The sequence below is a fragment of the Papaver somniferum genome, chromosome 8 (assembly GCF_003573695.1).
Source record: "Papaver somniferum cultivar HN1 chromosome 8, ASM357369v1, whole genome shotgun sequence".
NCBI classification, from domain to species: domain Eukaryota; kingdom Viridiplantae; phylum Streptophyta; class Magnoliopsida; order Ranunculales; family Papaveraceae; genus Papaver; species Papaver somniferum.
Genome location: NC_039365.1, coordinates 134,597,333 through 134,609,157, shown reverse-complemented (window position 1 = coordinate 134,609,157; position 11,825 = coordinate 134,597,333). Strand labels below are relative to the sequence as shown.

The following is an 11,825-nucleotide window of genomic DNA, read 5'->3' as shown; positions in this document are numbered from 1 at the left end:
CAAGAATCGGATTATGTGAACACAAAAAAAAACCCAATTATGGGCTTAGCAGTTTTGAAATTAAAGGCTATACAATCGATTTTATGTGGACAATCATGTAATCTGACTCTAACAAAAAAAAAAGTTACAGCAAGACGGTCATCCCTACCATAACTTAGAATGTTATTAACTGTCCCTCTAAGGTAAGTGAACTCATCCTTCATAATCCGATGAGATGGGATATTGAGAAGCTTCAATATTTGTTTCCTCCTCATGAAGTGAAAAAATTAAGGAAATACATCTCATTAACAATGATGAAGAAACCAAGGAAGATAAATTAGAATTGGGCTATGTGGGCATTAACATGAATCGATTCCTGGTTCATCTTTCTCGAACCAGAAAACACATCCAGGACAACCATTTTTTGTGGGCATGAACATCAACCGTTTCTAAATGCAATCGGTTCACAAATACATTGACGTACATCGATTATGGGAAATCCAAAAAACTTTGATTTTCATAAATTCAAATTTTGAGAGATTGCATGTTACTAAACCTTAATTTAGAGGATTGGGTTGATACAAAAATACCTAATTCGAGCCACTTCCTCCTCTTGTAGTGCGTCTTCGTCAACCGTTTTCTTCTTCGGTTTGTTTCAAATTGCTTGACCAAATCCGCGATCTTGCGAACTAGGAAGAGTTCTGTTAGTGGTTTGCTTTACTCGTGTTTGTTTCGACATTTTATAGAATAAAAAATACGATTAATCATTTTTTAGATTGTCGATGATCGAAGATGTTTCATTTGAAAATGAAAAAAAAAGAGGGAGAAAAAGAGAAGAGGAATCAGTTCAAGTGGAGATGAAGATATAAATGAATTAGATTTTACTTTTTATTGTTAATTAAGATTTAATGGGATAAATTGATAGTATTTATATTTAATAGAGGGTAAATTGATAGTTTCAGCAAATTTTAGACACCCCTTATCCTAGTCTATTGGATAGGTGAAGAAATTTATAGCCCCAAATAATATCAAACTAGGAAGGCTTTAAAATAATAGGAGTAGCTTGTTTTTGAGTTAGATCAGATGTAATGAGCTGATTCAGATGATTTGCATTCACACGATTCAGTTGAATTAGGAAAAAACAAAAGAGACCTGTAAGACTTTCTCCAACTAATGGAATTGGAATGCTCTTTAGATATACAGTGTATAACATATACTGCATATTTACAACTGTTTTTTTTTTTTTTTTTTTAATTTATTTTCCATTCGTACTCAGTTTTTAGGGCACGTTTAGTCTCCCTCTCGATCGATCTGGTACACATCAAATATAAAATTAAAGTCAGAATAGGATAAACGACGATTCAGAAAACTATTAAGTTCTTTTTGCAATCGATTATTGTTTCTCGGACGCCATGGTCGATGCTTTATCGATAATTCCGGCAGCTGTTCTTAGAAACCTCGCTGATAAACTTTACGAGAAGCGCAAGAATGCCGCACTTGAGGTTATCCCTATCATTTTTCTTCCATAATTGATTTTTCTATTTTTATTTGAAGTTAGGTTATTTACTCGTTTTTCTATATGGAGTTTCTCAACTGTATTTTTCTTCTGGGAAATCGTTGAATTTCATTTTTAGGTTGAAGGAATTGTCAAGCAACTGGCAATTGCTGGGGATCACGACAGGATTACTGCCGTTATCAGTCTTTTAATTACTGAATTTACCTACTCCCCTCAGGCAAATCACCGGAAGGTATCACCCCCTTCTTAACTCCAGTTTTGATAAATGATCGGTTTACTTTTGTCATTTTTTTCTAACAAATTATTCTGTATTAGGGTGGATTGATTGGACTCGCAGCTGCAACAGTTGGTTTGACTACAGAAGCTGCTCAACATCTCGAGGTAAGTTAAAAAATTAAATAGATTTATGATATTCCAAGTCCAATGAACTGCATTAATGATATTTTTGTCATTATATTTTCAAGGACTGTTTTCACACTTATATCCCAATTGACACATTTAAGGGCCTAGATTTTTCTAACTAAACCCTTTTGTTATGAATGCTGAAAAACTCTAAGTAATACAGTATGTTTTTCCTTTTCCCTCTTCTTTTTAACTTTAATTGCATCTCCAAGGAGCAGTTTCTTTGATATGGGAGTGTTATTAGTACGCATCTCTTAGCTATATCTATCATGCTTTCACCAAATAGACAGATACTCCTAAATTCCAGTTTCTTTCATTAGAAGTACTGCGATTTGTTTAGCCACCAAATTGGTGTACTATATCCGGATCATAATGTAATCGATAAATTGTTCTTAGACTGGAGTTCTATTGTAATTTGCTCATTGACAATATACTTGGGTGTATTATCTGATGATTCTGATCAGTCTATCATTAGCAGAATAATACTTGTTTCAATTAGCAATAGGCTAGTCTAATACCAAACTGAATGCTGTTTCTTCTTATAGGGAGATTGTTTAGTTCTGGTTGGTGCATGAGAGCATGTGAAGTTATCAGTATAACACATTTTCTGGTCGTCCATAGATTATGAGTTACTTATTTAAGTATTTGGGTTTCAATGTGCACATCTACCGGTGTAGGTCTTTGTGTCCTGGTCTTTTTACCACGACTTTTAATATGAAAATGTCAATAACAGTCAGAGGTCAACCTACTTGTTCCTTTGTTGAACTGATTATCATTATTATTAGAAGGTAGAAGCATGGAAAGTTTTGATGCATTTTGATTAGAATCCACGATCCTGACTTTAACTTGTTTTTGTTTTGCACTCTTAAGTAGCTATCAAATGAAAAGTTTGCATTCCTCACAAGGGAGGAGCAAGATATAGGGACATCACATAAGAGCTTTGATAAAAAAAAGGAAATGAACAGATTATCTTAGTGAAAAGGACGACTTTAAACTGATTTAAGATTTTTTGGCAAAAAAAGAAATGCGTTTCAGAGAGTGAAGAAAAATATAAGGGTTTTGTTTTATAAGGTAGTTACTGGTTGCAGTTCTCTGAGTCTCTCCACTAAATTCTCCATCTCCCTAATATCTTTCGTAAATTCAGTTTTTCCAACAAAATATTCAGTTCTTATGATTTTTCTTTTCTACTTTATTGTCTTAACTTATATGTTCCCATCACTCACCCAAGTTTAGACTCTTATAGGCTCTGCTGCTTCTTGTTACCGCACTCGACCTTGGACCTGCTTCTGGCTTCTAATTCACTATCCTGCTTGAAAATAAAAAGGCAAAAAAAAAAAAATACGAAATAAAAAATAACGGTGTGAACTATTTAGCTGCTACGCGATTTGTGCAAGAAGGCTCTTGGTGCTTTTTCTTTCTTGCATATTCCATCTTCAATGTATTGAAGTTTTAAAAGCATGAATCCTATGCTTACCTATCATAAACGTTTTGAAGAAATTGTCCCGTCTCATGCTTTATTTTATGTATTTTACCATCTGTAATCCTTTTGTTTGGTTGATAATCTCCCAGCAAATTGTGCCACCTGTTCTAAATTCTTTCTCAGACCAAGATAGCAGAGTTCGTTATTATGCATGTGAAGCACTTTATAATATTGCAAAGGTGAGATCCAAGTGTAGATTTGTCTTTTTTCTTATTTATGCACAATCAGTGTGTCGAGTCTAATTCCTTTTCCATTCCCACTCTGCAGGTTGTAAGAGGAGATTTCATAATATTTTTCAATCAAATCTTTGATGCACTGTGTAAGCTCTCAGCAGACTCCGACGCCAATGTCCAGAGTGCTGCACATCTCTTAGATCGCCTTGTTAAGGTAGAAATCACCTTTTTTTTCTTTATTCGTTTATGGTCATAACATTGATAAACATATATTTTGCCAAGTTTAATCTATTTTTGTTGGCAAGCAGGACATTGTAACAGAAAGTGATCAATTCAGGTGCATGATTTTCCTTTTTTATTTTGTATCTACGATGTACATTAGGTAAATTTGTAAGTTTATTATTGTGGTTATGACTCACTTTATTCTGTTTCATTTACAAAACATTTCAGCATTGAAGAATTTATACCATTGTTACGGGAGCGTATGAATGTCTTAAATCCTTATGTCCGCCAGTTTTTAGTAGGATGGATCACTGTTTTGGATAGTGTTCCAGATATTGATATGCTTGGTTTCCTACCCGACTTTCTTGATGGTAAATGTTGCTACTTAAGAAATCTAATGAGTTCTCTCGATGCCACAGTTTTTCTAAACTCATTATCATAGGTGATAGTTTGTTTGCTTACTAAGAGTGTAAATCCTTTTACAGGTTTGTTCAATATGTTAAGTGATTCTAGCCATGAAATACGGCAACAAGCGGATTCCGCGCTTTCTGAATTTCTCCTAGAAATCAAGAATTCTCCAGTAAGACTCCTATGTAATATTATAAGAACCCTGTACAGTGTGTGGTTCCCTTTGCATCTTAAATAAGATACTAGGATTATGTGTTATCAAGCATATGAAAAAGGAAAGTTAAAACTTGTTATTGTTTATGTGAAAAAAATTTAACTCGAGCAGTTACTGTGAAGTCTGTAGATTATGGTCGCATGGCTGAAATTTTGGTTCAAAGGGCAGCTGCTCTGGATGAATTTACCCGGCTGACTTCAATCACATGGGTAAGCGCACTACCTTGGGGATATAGGACCTCTTAAGTCTTACATTGTACCCTATAGGCTATATCATTTCTCGGTCTAATTTAGGAGGTTAGGTAACAAATCCTCCTTGGTAGAGAATGGTTTCGCTTGTTACTGTATCTCTATTTGTCATTTGGAACAGAAGAGAATGTCCAGTCTAGTCTCTGAATACATTTATGTGACTCCGCAGATATATGAGTTTGTCAAATTAGGTGGCGAGCAGCTTGTTCCATATTATGCAGACATTTTGGGTGCCATTCTGCCGTGCATATCTGATAAAGAGGAGAAAATAAGAGTGGTATATAATTGATCTCATTTGCTTAGGATTATTATTACTGGGGTATATGTAGATGTTTGATCCACATTTACTGTATTTTCTTGTAATTCAAGGTTGCCCGTGAAACTAATGAAGAGCTTCGTGGGATAAATGCTGATCCAGCTGAGGGATTTGATATTAGTGCGATTCTATCCATTGCAAGGAGGTGCGTTTTTTGTGACCTTGGATGTATTATGCTTTAAAGGTTGCCACTGTGTCTGTATTTTATGGGTTATATTGGATTTCGTGTTCGTGCAGGTGGAATCAGTTAGAGCGTTTAGTTTCATAAACATAACTTGTTGTATTGGCAATTCCCATCTTTATATTATTACTATGAATTGTGTCTAACTAGTAAATGCTAGGATACTTTTCCTTCATCAGGCAATTATCTAGTGAGTGGGAGGCAACTCGAATTGAAGCCTTGCACTGGATAGCAACTCTTCTGACAAGGCATCGTGCTGAGGTGATGTGTTGTGCTGTGATGTTTTTCTGTTTCTACTAATGTTGCCTTCTCACATCTGGAGGTGTTCATAAGTTTTCTTTCTATATTTGAAGGCATCTTATAGGAGTGTTCATAAGCATTCTGGAAGAGTGTACTTATAGTATAGTATGTCGTTGATAATCACTACTGCTGATTAGAAACATTTTGGTTAGAGAGCTGAAACTGAACTCCATAAAGATTAACAGCGAAATGGAATTTTCGTTCTTCAGACTACAGTTCCATTGTTCTTTTGTTAAAGGAAGTGCTTATTTTTTTCTTTGTTGCCTCCCTGCTTTTCTGCATTCTATTATTAGCGGGGGGTCAATATGTTGTACCTGACTGTGAAACATCATCAGCGTGATGGTACATACTGATTACTTTCAGCTTGAAGTATGTTCTCGAGACAAGTAAACAACTTACCTGAGAATGAGAAACAAAATCCATTTTAATTATTATAAACACCGTTTTCTGTTATTTGATGCTGGTGTTATTTTCTTAAAAGAATGTAAAGCTCACCGGTATTCATTGAACAGGTCTTATCGTTCTTGGATGACATTTTTGACACTATTCTCAAAGTATTATCAGATCCTTCTGATGAGGTAATTAAGATTTCTTGCATTACTTAGTTCTGATGTGCTTTCTATTTCTTTCTGAAAACATATTCTCTAACTTTAGAGCTTGAATATCTCGCAAAACAGAAGTATTTTGCTAATGATGTAGAAAGAATGATTGGGAAATATAGATCACCAGTGCTTCTAAAGTAAAAAAAATAAATAATTAATCTGTTTCTCTGTTAGCTACTACCTTTATCTACTGTACAGTGTCATAGTGTTGCAAGGGCGGGAATTAGATGAGGGTTTTATCACTTTCAAAACCTTTACGGTCCCAGTGGGATATGGTTGGGTAAATGAAAGCATAACTATTACAGCTTTGAGTGACTGAAATCACTTGTACGCATTGGTCCCCGTATGTGGTACACTTAACACTTCAAAACTTTCAGTATAGTAGGACAATTTTTCCCCATAGGTCGGCCTATTACATTCTTATTAGGAGCATGTTCTATATATCTGCCAATAGTATCAATATTGATAATGAATGAAACAAGTCCTATGATATAGGTATCTGGACCTGTTTTTTTCTGTTTCAAAATGAAGCAGGATTTTATAATATATTAGTTTTCTTCATAATATTGGTTAGTAGGAGTTCCCTATGGTTTCCAAGTATCAATATAAGAATGAAAGGTACGATGTACTTTTATCATTTGATTAGTCGGAGCAGTTCTGATGTTAGAAGCCCAGTGAATTCTACGTTTAGAAGTCACAATACTTAAAATTCCTTAAAAATGTGTAGTTTTTTCGGTCCATTAACTGATGCATATTATGATGGCAGTTAACTTAAATATGATTTCTTTACTTTGGGTTATTGTTATCTCAATCTTCTATCATGTATGTACGTTTCCATTGCGATTTATAGATTTTCAGATTTGCAGGTCCTTTGTTTTTTTCTTCTTTATTTTTTAGCATAGCTACTATTCCGACTTACTGACTTATCAGATGTTCCGTATGACCATTTACAGAATTTTTTGATGCATCAAAACTGACACACTGAACGGAAGGCTAATTTCGGGTATCTTGATATTTTTGCAGGTAGTTCTCCTAGTTCTAGAGGTGCATGCATGTATAGCAAGAGATGCACCCCAATTCCGTCAACTTGTTGTTTATTTAATGCATAATTTCCGAGTTGATCATTCCCTTCTTGAGAAGTGAGTTTTTCAATGCAGTCTTGAGCAAAATGATGATCAATCGTTTACATGTAATTGGCATGTGTGATCTATAAAAATGTTTAACGTAGCTTTTTGTTTCTCATTTAGGCGTGGTGCTTTGATAATCCGTCGACTTTGTGTTCTTTTAGATGCTGAACGGGTTTATAGGCAACTATCCTCAATCCTGGAGGAAGAAACTGACTTGGACTTTGCATCCATCATGGTTCAGGTAAGGTTTACTTTCCTCAATTGCTGACCATTGTCATATATGCGTATTAGAGTAGAAACTGCGAACTTACAGGTTTCATTCTTGCATTTTCATTTGAATGTCAGGCTCTGAATCTGATTTTACTCACTTCGTCTGAGTTGTCTGAGCTGCGAGCGCTATTAAAAGGATCCTTAGTTAATGCTGCTGGCAAAGATTTATTCGTCTCTTTGTATTGTTCATGGTGCCATTCTCCAATGGCAACAATAAGTCTTTGCCTGTTAGCTCAGGTGAGTACTCAACCTATCAGATTATCTTCCATAATTGAGTTAATCTGGCTACTGAAAAATTCTAGCATCTTTGTTTGTTTCTGACAGGCTTATCAACATGCTAGTTCTGTTATTCAGTCATTGATGGAGGAAGACATCAATGTCAAATTTTTGGTCCATCTTGACAAGCTGATTCGCTTGTTGGAGACTCCAATATTTGCTTATTTAAGATTGCAGGTGCGCCATGCCTTAACCATATATATCAATCACTAAACATATTTTTTATTTATGTATGCAAATAATGTAATGGAAACACTTTTAGGACCTTACCCGTTAGCCATATGAGGAGGCCGGCAGATATCATGCATTTAGTAGATATAGCTCTGAGAGGGTGTATTGTGTCATTCCCAGTCTATCTGGTCTCTGCCAGAGTTCTTAAATTCTGAGCTCAGTGAAATGCATTGAGAACTGTTCAAATGTTAACTATGTCAGTGTGAACCTTGATATATTGTCATTACTTGTCAAGAAACTAAACACAAGTGTTATTTCTTTAAAGTATCTGTGACACAACATCAATTATAAGTTTTCACTATATAAACTAGTAAGGACACATGTGCGATGCACATGCTTGAATATTTACTCATCCAACAATACTAAATTTGAAAACCATGAAATTTTTTTCCTAGAACAAAAATTTACTATTCTATTTGTACTCGTTACATAGATAATTGAAAGAGCTTTTCAAATATATAAATTTTAAAAAAATCCGGTGTATATTTTGAAAGATATTAAATTTTTGATCTATTTTTAAAACAATGGTATCTATGTAAATATGTAAAAAATGGGACAACTAAGTAATTTAGGGGGTCTCCTACCAAAAAGAGCTCTTTTCTTTATATTTGTATAAGATGACCCTCAGCTAGTTATAATTTATTTATTTATTTTGTGTCTAGAAAGGGCATACACAAAGGAGTTTCTAACATGGACCTAAACATTGAGTTGGTTACTCGTGGATATGAGGCTTGAGATTTGGTAGTTAGTGCATAGGTGAAGAACACATATTTTTGTTTTCAGTTGGGCACTAGTTTTGGTATAGGTGAAGAACACATATTTTTGTTTTCAGTTGGGCACTAGTTTTGGTTAGATGTGCTTGTAGTCCCTTGCATAAACCTTAAAATAACACTTGAATATTACTGTGTAAAAATGATAAACGACTGATCTAGCAAATGAATATCTTATATTAGTGCAATTTGTTCTCTGTTAGTCTTAAACAACGAATAGTGGTAAGCATTTTACTAACGCAACTTCATAGTTGCAGCGTAAAGACAAATTACCAAAAATGTCCCCTATATTGGACCACTCCTTAAACGTATATTTTTAGGAAGTTGCTTCATATGATAACTTATGTCATACTTCAAAAGTTTGTACGTTCTAGTGAACATTATACATGAAGTGTTTGAAGTCATGGTGTTGGTCTTGAAGCTCATTAATAAAAAATTGGTTGTTCCACAGATTCCTGTTAGAACTAATTTTATACTATTTGTAGGCAACATTTTTCATTTGCCATAATACTCAATTGTTCCTGTCAAAATATTGTCAGATTTATTGCTAAATCTAACTGTCTTACAGCTCCTTGAACCTGGAAAGCATGTGTGGTTGCTAAATGCTCTGTATGGTCTTCTGATGCTGCTACCCCAGGTATGCCAAAGAAGTAAATATGTTGTTCATACATGGATTTGTTCGCTTCCCTTAGCTATTCTAGCATGGCATAACCAAGCTGCAAAGGTTGTGAAGGAGAATTTGAATTGCTCTTTGTAGTAGTAAAAAATATGAATAGAACTTGTGTGCATTGTAGTTTACAAACTTTAGCATGTGTCGACCTTTATGCCTTGAATCTATTTATTCCCAGTGAAAGGTGTTTTTGAATTTTCCATCATAAATAGCATGTGCAAAATATATGCACAGTTTTTGTATTAGTAATATTTTATCAGTCTCTGAAGAGGTTACACAGGACAAAATTTAGGCTGTAGGACATCTTATAAGAGCAGATCGGAATTCAATAAAGTCTGATGTTATTGTGGATTAAGAAAGCAATTTGGGTACCGAATGAAGAAGGGAAAAAGTTGGGGATTGCTGGCCATGGTTTGATGCAATATGACAAACATGATTGCGATCCATGTTAATAACTATTGGAGTTGCATGTTTGTCAGCTTTACTTTAAGTTGAAAATATCAAGGCTCTCTTCAGAGTAACGAATTCAGGTCTGCTTGCCATGCATGATCAGGGACGCTGTTTCCTATTCTAACCAAACTAATGTATCTTACTAATAGATGGTGCTTGCTTTCCTTTTAAAAAATTGTCTTCCACCAAACTGACTCGTAAAAGAAATGAATATCATGTGCTAACTTCCCGTGCGGCATTTCTTATTCCGATCTAATTCATCCGATTCATATCCCATTGTTATATTTATCGGGCATTTCCCGTTGTTTATCAGCTATGTCTGTTTTCTTGAATGCAGCAAAGCGCAGCCTTTAAAATATTAAGGACCCGATTGAAAACTGTTCCTCCGAACTCCTTCAATGTTGCGCAGCTGAAGCAAACATCTCAAATTGCAGAGGATAGTGACATGAATCAGGTTACAGGAAATGCACATAATGTTATCAATTTTGAAATGAGGCTGCAGCAGTTCCAACAAATGCAGCAACGCCATCGTTTACATACAAAATCGCGATTGCAGTCCTGCAACTCCACTTCGTCCAACGCGCCACAGGTAAATCATCGTTGATTATACACTATTATAGTGGACAACAACCGGCAGTGCTTTCATTGTCTCCACGTCTATCAATATTTCCTGTGATTCTCTTTGAGGACCACATATCATTCATGCAACACAGGCGAATAAAAGACACAATTATAACTTTTGATCTGGAAAATGCAACAACTTTGTCTGGAGCCAAGTTTTGTTTGCCCAACTTAATATGGCCATCTGAAACATACCTTAGAAAGTCATTGGTTTAGTATAGTGGTTACCCACATGGTAAACAAAATTGTAGGTTAGACTGTTACTATGGGCTGCCAGCATTCCCTTCACAGGATCTTGTTCTTTAGGAGTAGGTGAAAAGGTATTCACTCAGTCATCTGTATCTTCTCTAAAGAAACAAGCTTTTGGATGAAAGAGGGTTAAATTTATTGACGTTGTACTTCATTCTATATCAAATGTGATAAAGTCCCTAAGCATGGTTGCCAACACAGGTTCGAAGACAAGAAGAAGCACGACGATCGTCTGTGGTGCCAGACCAAACCTCCCTTCCACCTTCAAGATCATCACCGCGTGGCCCATTTCAACATTAACCTATGCTCTTTGTTTGCTTCTACTTGTCTCGCTGCAGACATGAAAGTGATAACTTTTTAGGTGTGTCCAAGGGGTGACACGGGGCACATGACTTGATATTGATTTGCATGCAGCCCCTGAAAGAAAGTAGACAGGCGAATCTTCCCAAATTGTAAAATTGTATATTTTCTTGATTTATTTGTGTCGGATATCTGGAGGTTTGCTGATGGCAGGAGTTCTTGAAGCTGAAAAGAAATTAAGAGAGGATAGAAGGAAGCAATTAGCCATAGAGCTTAGGGGGTAGTTCCTGAGCCATACTTTTGCTCTTCTTTATTTGTGATCACAAGTCCAGTTGGTTCTCTTATTTTATTGATTGAAGGACATCACATGGGCAGCAAAAAGGAGGGTGGGTGTGTTGAGTCTGTTGAAGGTGGTGGATGTCATTGGTTGTATTAATGTCAAGTTAGAAAGATAATCATTATCAAAAAGAAATAAAAAATCTACTAGTGATTAATTAAATTGTGTAATTCTTCCACCTTTTCTTGTTCCTATACACGATTAAGTTGATTTAGTGGTTTCATTTTTTCTGTATAATTTTGTGTTATAACGAGTTTTCAGCAAATGGATCCCGGCTCTGCCTACTAAGTGCTAACCAACTACCAACTGGCTAACTGTGTCTGTTAGCATTTATATCTTACCCATGGCCGTGGCGGGTATCTACATGTAGTAAACCCAAGTTTACAGCACTCCGGATAGATGTGCCTTGTTAAGAACCCGTGATGAGAGAACCAGAGGTAAGATAAACTTGGGTAGATCTTACTATATGTGGGCTCTTGCTAT

General features: G+C 35.5%; 1 protein-coding gene across 1 annotated transcript; it reads left to right on the top strand.

Annotated features, from left to right (window-relative positions):
- Positions 1 to 1,068: 1,068 nt before the first annotated feature.
- On the top strand, positions 1,069 to 11,607 carry LOC113303129 (protein VAC14 homolog). Its single transcript, XM_026552127.1, has 21 exons — positions 1,069 to 1,133; positions 1,256 to 1,481; positions 1,614 to 1,727; positions 1,811 to 1,876; positions 3,467 to 3,556; positions 3,645 to 3,764; positions 3,859 to 3,887; positions 4,001 to 4,143; positions 4,258 to 4,352; positions 4,517 to 4,603; positions 4,812 to 4,919; positions 5,012 to 5,103; positions 5,319 to 5,400; positions 5,952 to 6,017; positions 7,065 to 7,180; positions 7,289 to 7,409; positions 7,514 to 7,675; positions 7,763 to 7,891; positions 9,284 to 9,352; positions 10,173 to 10,424; positions 10,907 to 11,607. Exons 2-21 carry the CDS (start codon positions 1,392 to 1,394, stop codon positions 11,003 to 11,005), a joined length of 2,130 nt encoding a protein of 709 aa, XP_026407912.1. The 5' UTR covers positions 1,069 to 1,133; positions 1,256 to 1,391; the 3' UTR covers positions 11,006 to 11,607.
- The last annotated feature ends 218 nt before the right edge of the window (positions 11,608 to 11,825 follow it).